Source organism: Grampus griseus (assembly GCF_964374135.1).
Source record: "Grampus griseus genome assembly, chromosome: 15".
In the NCBI taxonomy this organism is placed as follows: domain Eukaryota; kingdom Metazoa; phylum Chordata; class Mammalia; order Artiodactyla; family Delphinidae; genus Grampus; species Grampus griseus.
Window position 1 is genome coordinate 61,919,775 of NC_139009.1, and position 21,775 is coordinate 61,941,549.

The 21,775-nt window shown below is 37.0% G+C and overlaps 1 protein-coding gene across 1 annotated transcript in view; it reads left to right on the top strand.

Moving 5' to 3' along the window:
- ALMS1 (ALMS1 centrosome and basal body associated protein) overlaps nucleotides 1–21,775 on the top strand; it is a 231,200-nt gene that overhangs the window by 100,615 nt on the left and 108,810 nt on the right. Inside the window, exon 9 of the mRNA XM_082672085.1 lies at nucleotides 14,214–16,057. Coding sequence (XP_082528211.1) covers nucleotides 14,214–16,057 — 1,844 coding nt within the window. The remainder of the gene's footprint in view (nucleotides 1–14,213; nucleotides 16,058–21,775) is intronic.

The window sequence follows — 21,775 nt, forward strand, 5'->3', positions numbered from 1 at the left end:
CTGGTCCGGGAAGATCCCACATGCCGTGGAGCAACTAAGCCCATGCGCCACAACTACTGAGCCTGCACTCTAGAGCCTGTGAGCCACAACTACTGAGCCCACTTGCCACAACTACTAAAGCCTGTGTGCCCAGAGCCCATGCTCCGCACAAGAGAAGCCACCGCAATGAGAAGCCCGTGCATCACAATGAAGAGTACCCCCCACCACCACAATTAGAGAAAGCCCATGCACAGCAACCAAGACTCAGCGCAGACAAAAATAAATAAATAAAGTTATATTTTTTAAAAAAACCCAAAAGATAACAAGGGTTGGAGAGGATGTGGAGAAGTTGAAACCCTTGTACATTGTTGGAGGAAATGTAAAATTGTGCAGCCACTATAGAAAACAGTATGGAGGTTTTTCAAAAAGTTAAAAATAGAATTACTATATCATCTAACAATCCTACTTCTGGGTAGATATCTAAAAGAATTGAAATCAGGATCTCAAAGAGATATCTGCACTCCCTTGTTCTTTGCAACATTATTCACAGTAGTCAAGATTTCACAATAGTCAAGATATGGAAATAACCTATATGTTTATTGATGGATGAATGGATGAAGAAAATGTGGTAAATATGTATAATGGAATATTAGCCTTTAAAAAGAAAATCCTGCCATATGCAACAACATGGATTAATATGGAGGATGTTATGCTAAGTGAAGTAAACCAGTTACAGAAGGACAACTGCATGATTCTACTTATATGGGGTTTCCAAAATAGCCAAATTCATAAAAACAGAGTAGAATGGTGATTGCCAGGGCTGTGATAAGTCGGAAGTAGGAAATTAGTGTACAGTTTCAGTTATGTAAGATAAATAAATCCTAGAGAGAGACCTATTCCCCAACATGGTGCACTTAGAAAAGTGGACCCTTTGCCAACAGGACAGATCTCATATTAAGTGTTCTTAGCACAATATACATATTAAAAAAAGAATGTAATGTGTCAAATAGATGGAAAATGTTTAAATAAATATTAGTATTTGGTATTCACTATCATATTTTTAAAAATAATGTATCATGAACAGGTAGAGCATAAGCCAGCAAAGCGGATAGTTCAGTCTTAGGAAATTTATAAACATACATTTTACATTAGCAGGAAAACTGTAGTTATTTCAGTAGGTTCCAAAAAGGTATTTGGGAATAAAAATAAAAAGTAAAAATCTGTTCTCAATTAAGAATACTTCTCTAAATTAGAGTAGAGCAATAGTGCCTCAGTATAATAAAGAATATGTATTTGAAATTAGCAATCAGCATAGTCAAAGGTCATATACTTTTTTTATACATATAAAACATTTGTGAGTGATGTTACCATAAATGGTCAAGTAGGGAACTCCAGGGCTCCATTTCTGCACAAAAAGAACTAATAAGCTGGCAAAATCTGTCAGAACCAACTTTTGTAGATCTCTGGAATCTAGTTAGAACTTTAAAAAAAAATAGGGAATGATTACTAAAGTAAAGAGCTGTTGTACTATAGTAGGAGAGCATTGACTGAGGTATCTTAAATCGTAGCTTTGATGATGACAGACCACACTCCTAATACAGGTTAATAGTTACAGAGGGCACAATACAAACCTTATTCTTAAAAAATTGTTATCGAGTGTTTCAACCTGTCTGACAGCTCCCTGAAGGACTAGTGCAGGAACTTCCTTTTGCTTTACTCAACTAAAATCTTTCCCAAGGCTGAGGCAGCTTCCCTGCCAGTGTTTGACAAAAGCATTTAATGGCCAAAGCATTGGCTGCAGCAACCTGGGTCTTGGTATAACAGTCAAGATAAACAATAGGCACACTGAAAAGCTTGGGAAGGAAGCAGTTGAGAAAGGAGGTAGATACATGGGGAATAGGACTTTTTAAAGGTCCTGCTTATACTGGGGAATTTAGGAGGCCATGTGCGTGCCCAGAGCTCGACTCATTCTCAGCAAAGGCCTAAGAAGACCTTAAGCTTTCACCTCTGGCCGACCTTTCAGGCTTTGCATTGCACAAGCTATAAGTGAAGGCTGAAGGACCTGTCTAACTAAGTGTTGGAATGCTTCCACATAGAGAAGATCAGAACAGATTGGGAGAAGTTGTTTTCTGTTTTCTTTTTCTTTTTTGGCTGCAGGTGTTTAACGAAACTGTCAAAATAATAGCTGACAGTTAAGCTAAGAGAACACAGACTTCAGTGCCACGCACAACAAAGAATACAAACTTTTTACAAAAGTAGTTCAGAAAAGTATCAAAGAGACAAACAATAACCCACAACAAGCAGCAACACCAAACTCCAGGTAGGGGGGAGAATCTGGTATCCAGAGTTTCCAGACTATATTTGATATGTCCAGTTTTCAACAAATTATGAAACACTTAAAGAAACAAGATATGGCTCTTGTCAGGAGGAGAAATACAGTTTACAGTAACACTACACAGGGATTAAGTCACATATAACTTATATTCAGTTCTCCATTTCTGTGATATTTTTTCCCCATATGTGGATTCAACCAACCACAAACCACGATGTACTGTAGTATTTACTATTGCAAAATATCCACATATAAGTGGACCCTCACAGTTCAAATCCAAGTTGTTCAAAGGTCAACTGTAATTAATAAAAACTGTCCGTGAGGAAGCCCAGGAATTATAAGAAAAAGATTTTAGATCAGCTGTCTTAAATGTGCTCAAAGAACTAAAGAAAGCTATGGTCAACAATCTAAAGAAAACCAAGAAAAGGATGTGTCACCAAATAGAGATGTCAAAAAAGGGATAGCAATTAGAAAAAGGATCCAAATTCAAATTCTGGAGCTGAAAGTACAATAACTGAAATGAAAAGTCCAACTAGAAGGACACATTTGAGCAGGTCAAACAAAGAATCAGTGAACTTGAAAATAGGTCAGTTGAGATTATCAAGTTTGAAAGCCCAGAAGGAGAAAAGAATGAAGAAAAATTAACGGAGCCATGAGGTACCACCAGCATACCAAAATGTTTATAATGGAAGTCCTAGGGTGAGAGAAAAGAGAAATGGACAGAAATAATACTTGATGAAGTAATTGTTGAAAACTTTACAAATTTGATGGAAAACATGCATATATACATCCAAGAAGCTTAGTGAACTTCAAGCAGGAAAAACTGAAAGAGTTCCACACTGAGACACATTACAGTTGGTCCTTGAACAATGCGGAGGTTAGGGACTCCGACCCCCCCCCCCAACCCCCACCAGTACAGCTGAAAATTCACATAAAACTTTACAGTCATCTCTCCGTATCCATGGTTCTGTATCCTCTGATTTAACCAACTGCAGGTCGTTTAGTGCTGTAGTACATATTTATTGAAAAACATCTATGTATGAGCGGTTCTGCATAGTTCAAGACTCGTGTTGTTCAGGGGTCAAGTGAATAGTCAAATTGTTGAAAACCAAAGACAGGAAATCTTGAAAGCAGCAATAGAGAAGCAACTCATCACTTATAAGGGATCTTCAATAAGATTAGCAGTCAACTTCTCTTTAGAAACCTAAGAGGGCTAAAGGAAGTGGGTTGATATATTTAAAGTGCTGAAGGAAAAAACTGCCAACCAAGAATTCTACATCTGGCAAAACTATCTTTAAAAATATATGAGAATTTAAGACCAGATAAATGTTAACTTAGGAAGTTTGGCATGCAAAAAATGCTACAGCAAGTCAGTCATCCAGGTGAAATGAAAGGACACTAGACATCAACTCAAAGCCATGTGAAGAAATAAAGAACAGTGGTACCACTTCAAACCTACTAGGATAGCTGTATTTAAAAAATGGAAAATAAAAAGTCTTGGCAAGGATATGGAAAAATTGGAACCCTTGTACATTGCTGGTGGGAGTGTAAAATAGTGCAGTCACTGTGGAAACCAGTTTTGCAGTTCCTCAAATAGTTAAATATAGAGTAACAAATAATAATAGTGTGGAATAATGGCCCAGCAATTCCACTACTAGGTGTATACCCAAAAGAATTGAAAACAGGTGTTCAAACAAAAAATTGTACATAAGTTTTCATAATAGCACTGTTCACAAAAGCCAAAAGTTGGAAATAGCTAAATGTCCATCAATTAATGAATAGATAAAGAATGTGTGGTATATCCAATACAATGGAATATTATTCAGCCATAAATAGCAATGAATTTCTGATACATGCTACAGTATAGGTGAACCTTGAAAGCATTATGCTGAGTGAAAGAATCCAGATATGAAAGGTCACATATTATTCCATTTATATGAAATATCCAGAATAGGTAAATTAACAGAAGCAGAAAGCTTATTAATAGTTGGCAAATGTTGAGCAGAGAGGGGAGAAGGGGTAGCTGCTTAATGGATATGGGTTTCATTTTGGGTTGATAAACCTTTTGAAACTAGATAGAGGTGATGGTTATGTACTGGATAGAGGTGGTCTAAATGCTAACAAGTTATATGCATTAAAATGGTTAGCTTCATGTTATGTGAATTTTACCTCTATAAAACATTTGCATATAAGTTGACTAATATGTTTTTATATTCTGTCTCTGATCTTTTGTGTGTGTTGTGCTTGCTTTTACATTAAACATTCTTCCGAAAGAATGTATTTTACAGAGCTGTAAAATATCCACACGCATACAAAGTATTGTTGCTTAGACTTACTGTTGTTTAGAATATAAATAATGAAGTTCGCATCCCGGTAGGTTTAGGGTTGATTTTAAATGTATAGCAAGATTTTCAAGTTTTTCCAGAAAACATTTTAAAAGAAGACTTAGCATACCCATTGGTTCTAGTGCAAGTAGAAATTGCTTTAACTGTTGTAGTTTTTGGGGTTTTTTTAAGTTTTGACTTTGAGGTCCTAAAATATAAAATTATGAACAACTTAGACAATTAATCCTGTCAAGTAATTCCATGGTAGTTTATAGATTTTTCTAAAATTTTACACTCAAGCTTAAAATAACCCTTATTTATTTTTAAAACATTTGTTTCCATAAATTTATTGATTTTCAAGGGAGTTTTAAAAATAATTTTTATTTTTTTAAAAGCTTTACTTATTAATTAATTAATTAACTTATTTGTCTGCACCGTGTGGCTTGTGGGATCTCAGCTCCCCAAGCAGGGATTGAACCAGGGCCCTTGGCAGTGAGAGCGTAGAGTCCTAACCACTGGACTGCGAGGCTGTTACCTCAAGGGAGTTTTGCATGAAATAGTAATCCATGTTTCATTTCTTTGTAGAGAGTAGATTTTTACTTTTAGTGCTAGATGACTGTGTATGTGTGGCTGTGTGTGTGCGTGTACATGTGCATGTGTGTGTTTAGTTTTGTTTGTTTTATGTGACAGGGAGGAACTATTATTTCCTTTCTGGTTTGTTACATGAAGTCTGTGACTTGTGATATTAAGCTGAGCAATGAGTGAATAATCTGACAAAACGCAAGTAGCCCTGTTAGGTGAAAATTTTAATTAAGAAATAGTCTGGAAATTCATAAAGGACATATCAGCTAAAAGTACTTTTGTAACAGCTTTATCTCACTACAATTTATATACAGTAACATTCACCCATTTAAAATATATAATTCAGTCGTTTTTACTTTATTTACAGAATTGGCCAATAACTAAATTTTAGAACATTTTTACCATTCTACCCCTCCACCTCCATTCCCTTAGCCCTAGACAACCAATAATCTACTTTCTCTCCTTATGGATTTGCCTATTCTGGATGTTTCATATAAATGGAATCATTTAATATGTGATCTTTTGTGACTGCCTTCTTTTTTACTTAGCATAGTATTTTCAAGATTCATCCATGTTGCATAGTAGCATGAATCAGTACTTCAGTACTTTTGATTGCCAGATAATATACCATTGTATAGATATATTGTATTTTATTTATCCATTCACCAGTTGATAGACATGTTGTTCCACTTTTTGGCCATTGTGAATAGTGCTGCTATAAACATAAGTGTACAAGGTTTTGAATGGACATGTTTTCCTATCTCTTGGCTATATATACCTAGAAGTGGAATTGCTAGGACATACAATAACTCTATGTTTAACATCTTAAGGAACTGCCATACTGTCTTTCAAAAGTAACTGTACCAGGGCTTCCCTGGTGGCGCAGTGGTTGAGTCCGCCTGCCGATGCAGGGGACACAGGTTCATGCCCCGGTCCGGGAAGATCCCACATGCCGCGGAGCGGCTAGTCCCGTGAGCCATGGCCGCTGAGCCTGCGCGTCCGCAGCCTGTGCTCCGCAACGGGAGAGGCCACAGCAGGGAGAGGCCTGCGTACCGCAAAAAAAAAAAAAAAAAAAAGTGTACCATTTTACATTCCCACCAACAGTGTATGAGGGTTCTAGTTTCTCATACTAGAAAACCTTTTCAATGTCACTATTTTCTGCCTTTTTGATTATAGTTATTCTGATGGGTATGAAGTGGTGTCTCATCTTGTTTTTAATTTATTTTCCTAATGATTAATGATACTGAATGTCTTTTCATGTGGTTATTTGTCATTTATCTTCTTTGCAGAAACATCTCTATTCAGATCTTTTGCCCATTTTAAAATTTAATTGTCTTTTTACTGTTGAATTGTAATTCTTTGTATATTCTGAATATTAGATTCTTATCAGATATATTACTTGTACGTATTTTCTCAGATTCTTTATACTGTCATTTCACTTTCTTGATGGTGACCTTTGAAGCACAAGTTTTTAATTTTTTTATAAATTTATTTATTTATCTTTGGCTGCATTGGGTCTTCATTGCTGCATGCGGGCTTTCTCTAGTTGTGGCAGACGGGGGCTACTCTTCATTGCAGTGCGCGGGCTTCTCATTATGATGGCTTCTCTTGTTGTGGAGCACAGTCTCTAGGTGCGCAGACTTCAGTAGTTGTGGCACACAGGCTCAGTAGTTGTGGCTCACGGACCTTAAGAGCTTAGGCTCAGTAGTTGTGGCACATGGGCTTAGTTGCTCCACGGCATGTGGAATCTTCCAGGACCAGGGCTCGAGCCTGTGTCCCCTACATTGGCAGGCGGATTCTTAACCACTGTGCCACCAGGGAAGTCCTACAAGTTTTTTATTTTGACAAAGTCCAAATTATACTTCTCTTTTATTGCTTGTGCTTTTGGTGTCATATTAAGAAATCATGGCATAACCCACAGTCACAAAAATTCATCATTATCTTCAAAGAGATTTAGTTTTAGTTCTTATATCTAGGTCTGTTATCCCCTTTGAGGCAATTTTAAATTATTTTTATTTTTAAAAATTGTGCTAAAATAATACATAACAAAATTTATCATCTCAACCATTTTTAACTCTGAAGTTGAATGGTGTTAACTGTGTTAACATGGTTGTCAACCAATCTTCAGGACTCTTTTTCTTATAAAACTGAAACTCTATATCCAGTAAACCACGATCTCCTATCCCCGCCTCTTCTCCAACCCCTGGCAACCACCATTCTAAATTGTCTCTGAATTTGATTCCTTTAGGTAGCTCCATAAAAGTGGAATCATACAGTATTTTTCTTTTTGTGACCAACTTATTTTGCTTAAACTGCGTCCTCAAAGTTCATCCATGTTGTAGCATGTGTCAGAGTTTCCTTCCTTTTTAAGGCTGAATAATATTCCATTGTATGTATGTACCACATTTGTTTATCCATTCATCCATCAGTGGCCACTTGAGTTGCTTCCACCTTTTGGCTCTTGTGAATAGTGCTGCTGTGAATATGAGCATATAAATATATCTCCTTGAGACCCTGCTTTTAAATTCTTTTGGTATAGACCCAGAAGTGGAATTGCTAGATCATATAGTCATTCTATTTTTATGTTTTTGTGGAACTGCCATACAGTTTTCGATAGCAGCCATACTATTTTACATTACCATCAATAGCGCATAAGGATTTAAATTTTTTCACATTCTCACCAACACTTAATACTTTCTGTGTTTTTTTTTTTTTTTTTTTTTTCCGGTATGTGGGCCTCTCACTGTTGTGGCCTCTCCCGCTGTGGAGCACAGGCTCCGACGCGCAGGCTCAGCGGCCATGACTCATGGGCCCAGCCGCTCCATGGCATGTGGGATCTTCCCGGACCGGAGCACGAACCCATGTCCCCTGCATCGGCAGGTGGACTCTCAACCACTGTGCCACCAGGGAAGCCCTGTTGTTTTTTTTTTATAATGGCCATGCCAGGTATGAAGTGACAACTTATTGTGTTTTTGATTTGCATTTTGCTGATGATTATTGATTTGAACAACTTTTCATGGACTTGTTGACCAGGTATGTATCTTCTTTGGAGAAATGTCTATTCAAGACCTCTACCCATTTTTGAATTGGGTTGTTTTTTTGTTTGAATTGTAAGAATTCTTTATATATTCTAGATATTAACCCTTTATCAGATATATGATTTGCAGATACTTTTCCCCATTCTGTAGGTTGCCTTTTAGCTCTCTTGATTGTACATTTTGATAGAGTTTTAAGTTTTGATGTCTAATTTATATATTTTTACTTTTTAAATTTATTATTTTATTTTCCAGTTTTTATTTTTCCTACTGAAGTGAATCAAAAGAGTTAATCTGAGTTCCTGTGAAACCCTTTACCACTGAATGCTGTGATGGATTTAAACTCAAATTTGTAAATTTCCTTGTTAAAACTAAATTATATATGAAGGATTCAAATTGTACCTGTCTTTATTTTAATCTAGAGATCTTTAATATTTCAAATTCACTGAAAAATTCCCAAACCAGAGCTTATGTAATTAAGATTTCTCTCTTTAAATAAACAACAAAAGTATTAACATTAGTTTTCTTTGAGAAGGGTCTTTCACTGATTATATGCACCTGTATTTTTTTTTAATTTGGTGTGTATTTTTTTAAATTAATTTTTATTGGAGTATAGCTGCTTTACAATGTTGTTTTAGTTTCTTGTTGTGCAGCAAAGTGAATCAGATATATATATATATATACACACACACACACACACACACACACACACACACACACACACTCTTTTTTAGATTTCTGTCCCATTTAGGTAACCACAGAGCATTGAGTAGAGTTCCCTGCGCTATACAGTAGGTTCTCGTTAGTTATCAATTTTATACATAGTAGTGTTTTTATGTCAGTCCCAATCTCCCAGTTCATCCCACCTCCCCCTTCACTCCTTGGTAACCATACGTTTGTTCTCTACATCTGTGACTCTATTTCTGCTTTGCAAATAAGTATTTTGAGTTTATTTTTGTGTATGGTGTTAGGGGGTGTTCTGATTCAATGCAATCCCTATCAAATTACCAAGGACATTTTTCACAGAATTAGAACAAAAAATTTTACACTTTTTATGGAAACACAAGACCCCAAATAGTGGAAGCAATCTTGAGAAAGATGAACAGAGCTAGAGGAATTAGGCTTCCTGACTTCAGACTATACAACAAAGCTACAGTAATCAAAACAGTATGGTACTGGCCCCAAAACAGAAATATAGGTCATTGGAACTACTGCTTTTCTAGAAAGTCCAGAAATAAACCCATGCAGCTATGGCCACCTAATCTATGACAAAGGAGGCAAAAATATACAGTGGAGAAAAGACAGTCTCTTCAATAAGTCGTGCTGGGAAAACTGGACAACTACATATATATTTTTTTATTTTTGTTGCCTGTCCCCTTAGAGGCATTTTTTAATATATGGAGTGCAAATTCATTCTTTTACACTTTACATTCTTTTAGTTGTTCCAGCAATGTTTGCTGAAAAGACTATTCTTTCCCTATGAATTTTCTTGGTCTTTTTGTCAATTCATCATAAATGTTAGTGTTTATTTCTGGACTGTCAGTTCTATTCTCTTGATCTATATATCTGTTCCTGTGCCAGTACCACCCTGTTTTGATTACTGTAGCTGTGTGATAAGTTTTGAAATCAGAACTTGAGTCCTCCAGCTTTGTTCATCATTTTCCAGATTGATTTGGCTACAGTGGGTCCCTTGAATTTCTGTATGAACTTTGGGATCTGCTTGTCAATTTTTGCAAAGAAAAAATGCCAGTTGGGGGCTTCCCTGGTGGCGCAGTGGTTGAGAGTCCATCTGCCGATGCAGGGGACACGGGTTTGTGCCCTGGTCCAGGAAGATCCCACATGCCGTGGAGTGCCTGGGCCCGTGAGCCATGGCCGTTGAGCCTGCACGTCTCCGCAGCGGGAGAGGCCACAACAGTGAGAGGCCCACATACCGCAAAAAAAAAAAAGCCAGTTGGCATTTTGTTAGGAATTGCCTTGAATCTGTAGATCAATATGGGAATATTGCCATCTTAACAATATTAAGTCTTCCTATCCATTGGGCCAGTTTACCATTTATTCTGATCTTCTGTAATTTCAGTAATGTTTTGTGGTGTACTAGTTTTATTTATTTATTTATTTTGATAAATATAGTCTTAAGTATTTTATTCTTATGCTGTTGTGAATGGAATTGTTCTATTTCATTTTTGGATTGTTCACTGTGTATGGAAATGCAGTTGATTTTTGTCTGTTGAGCTCACATCCTAAACTTTAATGAACTTGCTTATTAGTCCTAGTTGGTTTTTTATGATTTCCTTGCTATTTTCTGTGCAGAAGATCTTGTCATCTGCAAATAGAGGTACTTCTTCCTCTCCTTTTTGGATTTCTTTAAGTTGCTTTCTAGATTGCCCTGGCTAGAACCTCCAGATGATAAGAGGAAGTATGGCCATACTTGTGTTGGTCTTATCCTAAGGAAAAAGCATCTGATCTTTCACTATTTAGTATAATGTTAGCTGTGCATGTTTTGTAAATGCCATTCATCTGTTTGAGGAAGTCCCTTTCATTTATAGTTTACTGAGTGATTTTTATCATTAAAGAGTGTTGAATTTTAAAAAAAAGTGTTGGATTTTGTTGAGTTAAATAGTAGCTTTTAACATGTGATACATTGTTGGGATATAAGATAAGTTTTTACGGTTTATCTGGAAAAGGTTATATGAAAATACTAAAATTTATTTGCCAAATACCAAAGCTATAAGAATTTTTTAAATGGAAAAGTTATTTGAAAGCTGTTTATAATTATTATAAAGCTTGAAAGAGGTGATGGAAGGCTGTAGGGTTTGGAGTGTTCCAAAGAATTGTAAGATACAGATTATTGGAAAGGAGGAAAAAATGTCTTTTGGGATGAATATAAATCTAATTATGCCCTGCTTTAAGAGGCTGGACTAAGTTTATGATTCTTAGTCATTGGAGTATTTATTTCCAATTGGAATATTTATTTCCCAGTGATATGTCAGGCAGTGTCAGGGTAATAAGAAGCCATGGAATAAATATCACATTTTTAAAGTGTTTTTTTGTCCAGTGGTGTTTAATTAGTTTGTTGGCTTTTTAAAAATATAAACATTTTACTTTGAAGTAATTGTAGATTCCCATAAAGTAGTAAGAAATAATATAGAATGATTGCTTTTCCCCTTTACCTAGTTTCCAACAATGATGAGGTCTTGCAAATCTGTAACAATATATCACAACCACGATAATGACATTGATACAGTCAGGCTACTTAATGTTTACACCACAGCAAGGGTCCCTTATGTTGCCCTGTAATAGCTACATCCACTTCTCTCTTATTCCCATTCCTTTCTTAACCCCCGGCAACCATTAATCTAGTTTCTATTTCTATAATTTTGTCATTTTAAGACTCGTATAGATGAAATCATACAGTGTGCAGTCATTTAGTATTGGCTTTTTTTCACTCAGCATAATTCTCTGCAGAATATTCAATATCAACAGTCTGTTCATTTTTATTGATGTGTAGTATTCTATGGTATGGATGTACTACAATTTGTTTAAATATGTACCTGTTGAATAACAACTTGGTAGTTTTCTAGTTGTTCGCTATTACAAATAAAGCTGCTATAGACATTCCTCTGCAGCTTTTTGATGAACATAGGTCTTTATTACTATTGCTGGGTCATATGGTAATTGCATGTTTTAAATTTTTGAGAACTTCCACACCATTTGTACTGTTTGACGTTTGTACCATTTTACATTCCCACCGGTAATGTGTGAGTGATCTCATTACTCCACAGCCACACCAGCATTTGATGTTGTCATTATCTTTTTTTAGATTTATTTATTCTATTTTTATTATTTATGTTTTGGCTGCGTTGGGTCTTCGTTGCTGCACGGGCTTTCTCTAGTTGCAGTGAGCAGGGGCTACTCTTCATTGTGGTGTGTGGGCTTCTCATTGTGGTGGCTTCTCTTGTTGCAGAGCGCGGGCTCTAGGCTCATGGGCTCTAGAGCACAGGCTCAGTAGTTGTGGCTCATGGGCTCTAGAGCACAGGCTCAGTAGTTGTGGCTCACAGGCTCTAGAGCACAGGCTCAGTAGTTGTGTTGCACGGGCTTAGTTGCTCTATGGCATGTGGGATCTTCCCAGACCAGGGCTGAAACCCATGTTGGCAGGCGGATTCTTAATCACTGCGCCACCAGGGAAGTCCTGTCGTTATTTTTTATTTTAGCCATTCTCTGATAGGTGTGTTGTGATATTTCATTGTGGTTTTAATTTCCATTTCCTTAATGATTAATGGTGTTGAACATCTTTTCATGCCCTTATTTCCCATCTCTGTCCTGTTCAGTGAAATGTATATGTTTTGCCCCTTTTGGGGGACTGGATTGTTTTAAAAATTTTTTTTTTTTTACTCCTCAATTTTGAGAGTTCTTTGTAAATTTTTTATTGGATATGAGATTTGCAAATCTTTTCTTCCAGTCTGCAGCTGGGAGAGAGAGAGGCACCTCATTATTGTTAAGTGGGAATGAAAACTGTCTCCCCATGTCGTCTCTACTGACATCACAGGGAGGGGTAGCTCATTAGTAGCCATCAGGGTTGAAAATAGTTCTGGGATCTTGCTTGACCATCTCTAATTCCACACTGGCCTGGATGTTGGGGTTCCTTATTAGAGTTTTGAAAGGATAGATCTCAAGCTCCTCACTTGGCTTTTGCTGGTGTGAGTGTGGGTGAGGCCACAGTGTTTTTCTGTGATGTTTGGCTGGAAGAGAGCAGTTATTGTCTAAACGTTTTGTGTCTTGCTAAACTTTACCTTTGCTTGTTTTTTAGCTAACGAGAGCAGGTTTTTGTTAGAGCTTTTGTGCTGTTTGTGCTCTTCTGTGCTCTTTGTTCATGGGTCGCTGTCTTCACCTCCAAGTCTGGGATATTTGAAGTAAAAAGAAAACCCAGGGATCTCACTACCTTGTTACTCCTCAGGTCCCAAGGTCCCTAGCCAGTCTGCCTTTTCCTCTACACCTTTCAGATTCTTTTTAAGTTTGTTGTATATATAATATCCAGGATTTTTAGTTCTGCTTAGCAGGAGGAATAGGGAAAAGTACATCTCCTCCATTATGTGACAAATGGCACCATAATTTAAAATATTTTTCTATGAAATCAAATGTGGCACTAAAGTTAAATAGAATGCCAGGTTATAACTTTATAGGTAAAACACCGAAATCTCAAAGAAATGTTATATTTATCTTTAAGCACTGATCCTATACCCCAGAAAGAGGTACTAGTTCTTTTTCCTATTGTTAATGTTAAATATTAGGTTGTAGGCCAAGCTTCTGTAACAAAGAGACTCAAATACAGTGGCTCAAATAAGGTAGAACTGTATTTTTCTCCAGGGTAGGAAAGAAAGCTCTGCTTCTTGAGGTCTTCTGAGGAACCAAACTGGGTGGGCCGCTGAGCCATCCTTACATTTGGCTTCCCAAGATTGTTCTAGACATCACCATTTTCAGTTGGCAAAGGTAATGGTGATGGTAATGATGGTTGGGGTAGGGAAACATAGAGGTCAGGAACTTGATTTTTTTAAGGACAGGAACCAGAAATTGTATTTACTGCTTTTGCTCACATCCCATTGGCCTACACCTAGTCACATGGCCACATCTGGCTGCAGAAGAAACTGGAAATGTCTCTGCTGGCAGTCATGTGACCAGCAGAAGTTGGGGTAAGGGACCTCTGTTACTAGAACAAAAAAGGTGAGTAGTAGTCTTTGCTTTTGTTACTTCAGTGAAAATTTTTAGAAGAAATTAACTGTGTGGTCTTATTTATCATGAGCCATTTTATTCTATAGTTAGCTGTATTTTTCTTGTTGTGTTCTTACCTGTTTCATTATAAAAGATCAACATTACCTTCATGGTCAGATCTTAGCCTAGATAGGAATCTAATTTTTATATAACTATTTGGACCACGTCAAGTAAGAACTTGTTTATATCTTCTAGGGTTTACAGAGTCCACAGGGGATAGAATGCAAGCCAGAAGCTGTATGTAGTCACATTATTATTGAGAGCCATGAAAAAGGATGTTTCAGGACTCTAACAGCTGAACGGCCACAATTGGACAGCCACCCTTGTGTTTTCAGATCTGCTGAACCCTCAGAAATGATCAGAGGACAACGGAGCCCATCATCATGGACAACTGGGCACATCAACCTTGCCAAATCACTGGACCAGAACAACTCCCATTTCAAAGTTTGGAATTCATTGCAGTTACAAAGTCATTCCCCATTTCAAAACTTTATAGGTGATGACTTGAAAATTAGCAAGGGTCTTCGAATGCCATTCCGTGAAAAGTTGGACCCTTGGCTATCAGAATTAGTAGAACCTGCTTGTATGCCACCTGAAGAAATGGATTGTCAGTCGTCATCACAAATGCTGCCCCCAGAACCCATGAAAAAGTTTACTACCTCCATCATTTTCTCATCTCACCGACATTCTAAATGCTTTTCAGATTCCTCTTTTCTTAAGGTTGGTGTTACTGAAGGTAGCCAGTGTACTGGAGCATCTGTGGGGCTAGTTAGTTCTCATATCACTGAAGAGCAAAATCCTACTAGAGATCTAAAAGAGAAAACCTCTTCCCCTTCATCATTTAAAATCATTAGTCAGTCACCAGATAAAGCTGTGACTATTTTAGCAGAAAATAGTAGGCAAAGCCAAAAATTATCTGTTGCACATTCTCACCAAGAAGAAAAACCCTTAGAAAGATCAGATTGTAAAGGCAGTCATTCTAAGCCCAGTACCAGTGCAAATGATAGCAATTTCAAGGAAGTTCATTTTTCTGATAACGATACTCTCATTAACATGGGCAGACCCAGTTCCACACTAGGAGTAAAAGAGAAGAATGTAACTATAACTCCAGATCTTCCTTCGAACATTTTTCTTGAACAAGAGCTCTTTGAACAAAGCAAAGCCTCACATGCAGATCACCGTGTGAGAAAACACAATTCTCCCCCTCCTCAACATCAGGATTATGTAGCTGCAAATCTCCCTTGTCGTGTTTTTCTTGAAAAACGAGAACTCTTTAAACAAAGCAAGACCCAACATAAAGATAATCAATTGAGAGAAAACCACTCTCCCCTTCCTCAAAGTCAGGATTATATAGCTTCAGACCTTCCTTCTCGCATTTTTCTTGAACAACGTCAGCTCTTTGAACAAAGCAAAGCCCCAGATGTAGATCACCACATGGGAGAACACCATTCTTCCTTTCCTCAAGGTCAGGATTATATAGTAGAAAAGAATAATGAACATGAGCCTAAATTACAAATTTCTGATATGATAAATGTTGAAGGCAAATTCAGTGATGTGGCCTCCCCATCAGCCCCAAATCAATGTACAGTAGTAACATCTGCATCTACTCCACCTTCAAATAGAAAAGCACTTTCTTGTGTTCGTATAACTCTTTGTCCCAAGACTCCTTCCAAGTTGGATAGTGGAACCTTAGATAAAAGATTTCATTCATTGGATCCTGCCTCTAAAACAAGGATGAATAGTGAGTTTAACTCTGACCTACAGACTATATCTTCAGAATCACTGGAACCAACCTCCAAATTATTGACCAGTAAACCTGTAGCACAGGATCAAGAATCTTTAGGTTTTCTAGGACCTAAATCTTCACCGGACTTCCAAGTTGTACAGTCTCCTCTTCCAGATAGTGATATTATTTCCCAGGACTTGAAAACCATACCTTTTCAGAATAACCAGATAGTAACCTCAAGGCAAACACAAGTGAACATTTCAGATTTGGAAGGATATTCCAATCCAGAAGGGACTCCAGTATCTGCAGTTCGGTGAGTCTCATTGTGATTACAAGCAAGCTGATGGAATTTATGATAAAGGGTTTAAAATACTTAAGCAAATGTAAGTTCTTGGGGGAGAGGCAGTATGATTTCTCTTAGGGGAGGTTGTATCTGCCTAAGCTAGAATTCTGTCAAGGAATAAACACCTAACTAAGAGAAAACACCTGAGAGTAATGTATTTATACTCTCAAAGAGCTTTTGGAAAACGACTTGACATCAAGTATTTTAAAACACTGAATTACTCTAAGAAGAATCTTTGATCATTGAGTGGTACAATTTACTAATTCCTTATTTATTACATTGGAAATACGCTGAAGACCAGGCTTTGCTCCCTCTCCTCTCTTTGTTTCCATTTCATGATTCCCCTCAAATATTTAGTACTTAGAATGAAAAAAGTGAAATTTCCTGGCAGACATCACTTCAGCCAAGTTGTCAAGGTTAACATCACCAGTAATGCACGTCAACCTAATGTGGTCCCTGATGTGATGCCTTATTACTTCACAATGATTGTAGGAATGGAAACCCAATTCAGGGATAAATGCATTAGATTTATACTATTCAGATTGATTTTAAGACTGTCATTGATTCAGTTTTACATTAGTGAGTCTTTTACCATATGGCTAAACGAATTACTGTCTGTGTTTAATGTTTCCACCTTATAGTTGAGAAGGTAGTATTTCAGAGTGGAGAGCACTGGCCTTACAAAGAGAGAAAAAATGTGTAATCGACATCGGCATGTGGTAGTCATGGCAGTGAGGGACTTAAATATGTTATCTCATTTAATACTTGTGATAACCCTATGAGGTAGGTGGTGGTACCCTTATTTGCCCTCTGGGAAACTGAGACACTGACATTGCTATCAAGCAAACCTCATTGTCTCAAATAATGCAGTCTGTTCAGTCTAAGCAAGAGCTTGTTCACCACGTGGTACTGTCTCTCCCGAATCCTAAACCGTACTTAAACTATTCTATCAACTGTCCTCTTGGACAAGTCATTTAATATCTTTGGCACTCATATATGGATGACTGATGGAAGGAAAGGGTTGGAAAGCTTAAAGGTCCATTATAGCTTGAAAAATTAGTGGTTGAGAATTGGATTGGGGCAGGAAAAAACAAGGTCAATCTCTGATTTCAATACTATTATAAATAGTAGAGTGTTATAGAGATCAGTACTGTGTGTGAAAAATGTTTAGAAATTAAAAGATTGACAAGTTTACATACAATATTTAAACTCTTCTAAGTGATAAAATGCCAAGTTATTGGGGCTGAATTCCTTGAATGAGAAGAAAATTATAGATGATTTTAAATATGAACTAATAATAATGCTGTTTGTTCAGAATGTACTAAATGCCAGGCATTGTAGTCAATGTGTGTATCACTTTATACTTAGTATAATCATCTGGAGGTAGATATTATTACCTCAATTTATAGATTTTAAAAACCTAATACTTAGAGAAATTAAATGTTTTGCCTAAGATCACATGGCCATTAAGTGTTGGAGGTGGCATTTGAACCTAGGTTTGTCTGACTCCAGAGTCTGTAAATAATTCTAACTGTATATACATACACACACTTATCTGTGTGTGTGCATATATATATGCATAAAACATTTATATATGTATTAAACTTTTTTATTTTGAGATAATTTTAGACTTACAGAGGAGCTGCAAAAAATAGTAGAGTTCCTGTGTTATTTATTGCAGTGTAACCTATTACCCTGAAATGTAGCAGCTTAAAACAATAAATATTATCCCAAAGTTTCTGTGGGCCAGAGATCTAGGCATGGCTTAACTGGGTGCTTCTGGCTTAGGGTCTCTCACAAGGTTGCAAACAAGGTATTGACTACAGCTGTGGTCCCATCTCAAGGCTTGACTAAGAGAATGTCCTTCCGAGCTCACTCACACAGTTATTGGCCAGAAATAATCAGTTTCTTCTTTCCATATGGCAGCTATGACAGCAAAGCTTTTCTCAGAGTGAGCAATTGAGACTGCAGGAGAAAGTGCTGAAGACAAAACCCACAGTCATTACTTTGTAACCTAACCTTGGAAGTGAATCTCACCACATCTGCCACATTCTACTAGAAAGAAATGAATCACTATTTCCAGCCAACCCTCAAGGGTTAGGGATTACACAAGTGCATGAATACCAGGAGGCAGAGATCATTGGGGGGATTTTTTTTTTTTTTTTTTTTTTGGCCACACCATGTGGCGTGCGGGATGGGATCTTAGTTCCCCCACCAGGGATTGAACCCTTGCCCCCTGCATTGGGAGCATGGAATCTTAACCACTGGACCACCAGGGAAGTCCCATTGGGGGCCTATTTTAGAGGTTGCCAATATACCCTTTGCTAAAGCTTCCCCTTATGTTAACATTTTACCCTAGCATCATAACCATAAAATATTTACCAAAGCTAAGAAATTCTCCTTCATATAAAATTATAATTAAATGTATAGACCAATTTGGATTTCACCTGTTTTTTCCACAAATGAAGCTTTTTTGTTTCAGATCCATTCCATAATCTCACCTTGCAGGTAGTTGTTGTGTCCTTAATCTCCTCCAATCTGTGTCAGTTTCTCAGACTTTCCTTGTTTTTCATAACTTTCACACTTTGAAGAGAATTAGTTATTTTGGAAAAAGTCTTTTCCATCTGGCTTTGTCTGATGTTGTCTCAAGATTAGATTGGGGTTATACACTTTCAGTGCATTTCATCAGGGAGCACATTAAGTTGATATGCATGACTAGTGATGTTAACCTTGATCACTTGGCTAAAGTAGTATCTACCAAGATTCTCCACTGTAAACTTAATGTTTTTCCTTTGTAGATACTAATTTTTTTTTGATACTAAATATTTAAGGGAGGTATTGCTAGACTATGCAAATGTCCTGTTTCTGCTTAAACTTTGACCACTAATTTTAAGCATCCTTCAGTGGATCTTGCTTGTAGCAATTATTACTCTGGTATTCTAATGGAGTTTTCATATTTCCTTTATTCCTTCTACGTTTATTAATTGGAATTCTTCTGTAAGCAAGAGCTGTTGTTCCTCCCCCATTTATTTATTCCTTTAGTTTTCCATGTACATTAGTATGAACTCAGGGGTATTTATTTCATTCTTTGGATTACAATCCAATACTACTCAAATTGTTTTAGTTTTAGCTATTGAGAACACTTTCATGTTGGCTCCTGTACCTTGCCACTACCCTGAAATCAACTATTTCCCCAAAGAACCCTCGTTTTTTTTTTTTGTTTTGGAGAATAAGATTTTTTTCCCCTAGCTTTACTAGATAAAATTGACATATAACATTGTTTAAGGTATACAGTGCTTTGATTTGATACACTTATATTGCAAAATAATTACCATGATGGCATTAGCTAACACCTCCATCACGTCACATAGTTTTTGTGGTAAGAAAATTTAATATCTACTCTCAACAACTTTCAACTATATAGTACATTATTGTTAACTATCATCACAATGCTGTGCATAGATCCCCAGAACTTATTCATCTTCTAATTGGAAGTTTGTACCCTTTGACCAATATCTCCCCTTTTCCCCCACCCTCCAGCCCCTGGTAAACAGCATTCTACTCTGTTTCCACAAGTTCGGCTTTTTTAGGTTCCACATGTAAATGGTGTCATACAGTATATCTCTTTCCCTGTCTGGTTTATTTCACTTAGCATGATGCCCTCAAGCTCCATCTATGTTGTTGTTGTAAGTGACAGGATTTCCTTCTCTCTAACAGCTGAATAATATCCCTTTGTGTATATATACACCATGTCTTTTGTTTCATTTCATTTCATTTTATTGCGCTGGGTCTTAGTTGCAGCTCACGGGCTCCTTAGTTGTGGCATGCGAACTCTTAGTTGTGTCATGCATGTGGGATCTAGTTCCCTGACCAGGGATCGAACTCGGGCCCCTTGCATTGGGAGTGTGGAGTCTTAATGACTGCACCACCAGGGAAGTCCCTACACCATGTCTTCTTTATCCATTTATCCATTGATGGACACAGGATATGGTTGTTTCCATACCATGGCTATTGTAAATAATGCTGCAACAAATGTGGGAGTGCAGATACCTGTTTCCATTTCCTTTGGATGTATACCCAGAGATGAGATTGCTGGATTATATGGTAGTTCTATTTTTAATTTTTTAAAGAACCTCCCTACTGTTTTCCATTGTGGCGGCACTAATTTACATTCCCACCAACAGTGCATAAAGGTTCTGTTTTCTCTACATCCCTATCAACATTGTTATTTGTTGTCTTTTTGATAATAGCCTTTTTGACAGGTGTGAGGTGATCTCATTGAGGTTTTGATTTGCATTTCCCTGATAAATAGTGATGTTGAGCACCTTTTCATCTCCCTGTTGGTAATTTGTATATCTTCTTTGGAAAAATGTCTATTCAGTTCTAGTTCCTCTGCCCACTTTTAAATCAGATTGTTTTTTTGTTATTCAGTTTTATGAGTTCTTTATATATTTTGGATATTAATCGCTTATCAGATATATGGTTTGCAGATATTTTCTCCTCTTCTGTAGGTTACCTTTTCATTTTGTTGACTGTTTTGCTGTACAGAGAATTTGGGGTTTGATGGAGTCCTACTTACTGATTTTTGCTTTTGTAGCTTGTGCTTTTGGTGTCACATCCAAAAAAATCACTGGTGAGACCAATGTCAAGGAGTTTTCCCCTGTGTTTTCTCCTAGGAGCTTATGGTTTCAGGTCTTATGTTTAAGTCTTTAACCCATTTCACATTAATTTGTGAGCGGTAAAAGTAGGAGTCCAATTTCATTTTTTTGGCATGTGGATATCTAGTTTTCCCAGCACCTCTTATTGAAGAGACTATCCTTCCCCTACTGAGTAGTCTTGGCTCCCTTGTAAAATATTAGTTGACTGTATATGTGGGGGGTTATTTATGGGTTCTCTGTTCTGTTCCATTGATCTATGTATCTGTTTTTGTGCCAGCACCTTACTGTTTTGATCACTATAGCTTTGTAGTATAGTTTGAAATCAGAAAGTATGATGCCTCCAGTTTTGTTCTTTCTCAGAATTGCTCTGGCAATTCAGAGTCTTTTGTGGTTCCATATAAATTTTAGAATTGTTTTTCCTCTTTTTATGAAAAATGGCATTGGAATTTTGGTAGGGATTGCATTGACTCTATCAATGGCTTTGAGTAGTATGGATGTTTAAACAGTATTTATTCTTCTGGTTCATGAACACATTTCATGTGTCTTTCCATTTGTTTGCATCTTCCTCAGTTTCCTTCATCACAGTCTTTTAGTTTTCAGTGAACGGATGTTTTAGCTCCTTGGTTAAATTTATTTCTAGGTATTTATTGATTTGATGCTGTTGTGAATGGGATTGTTTTCTTTAGTTCTTTTCAGATATTTTGTTGTTAGTGTATAGAAACAACTGATATTTGTATGTTGATTTTTGCATCCTGCAACTTTACTGAATTCATTGATTATTTCTAACAGCTTATGGTGGAATCTTTAGGATTTTCTATTAGATATTAGATCATATCATGTACAAACAAAGACAACTTACTTCTTCCTTTCTGGTTGGATGCCTTTTATTTCTTTTTCTTGCCTCATTGCTCTGCTTAGGACTTCCAGTGCTATGTTGAGTAAAAGTGGTGACAGTGGGCACTCTTAATCTTGTTCCTGATGTTAGAGGGAAAGCTTCAACCTTTCACCATTGAGTGTGATGTTGGCTGAG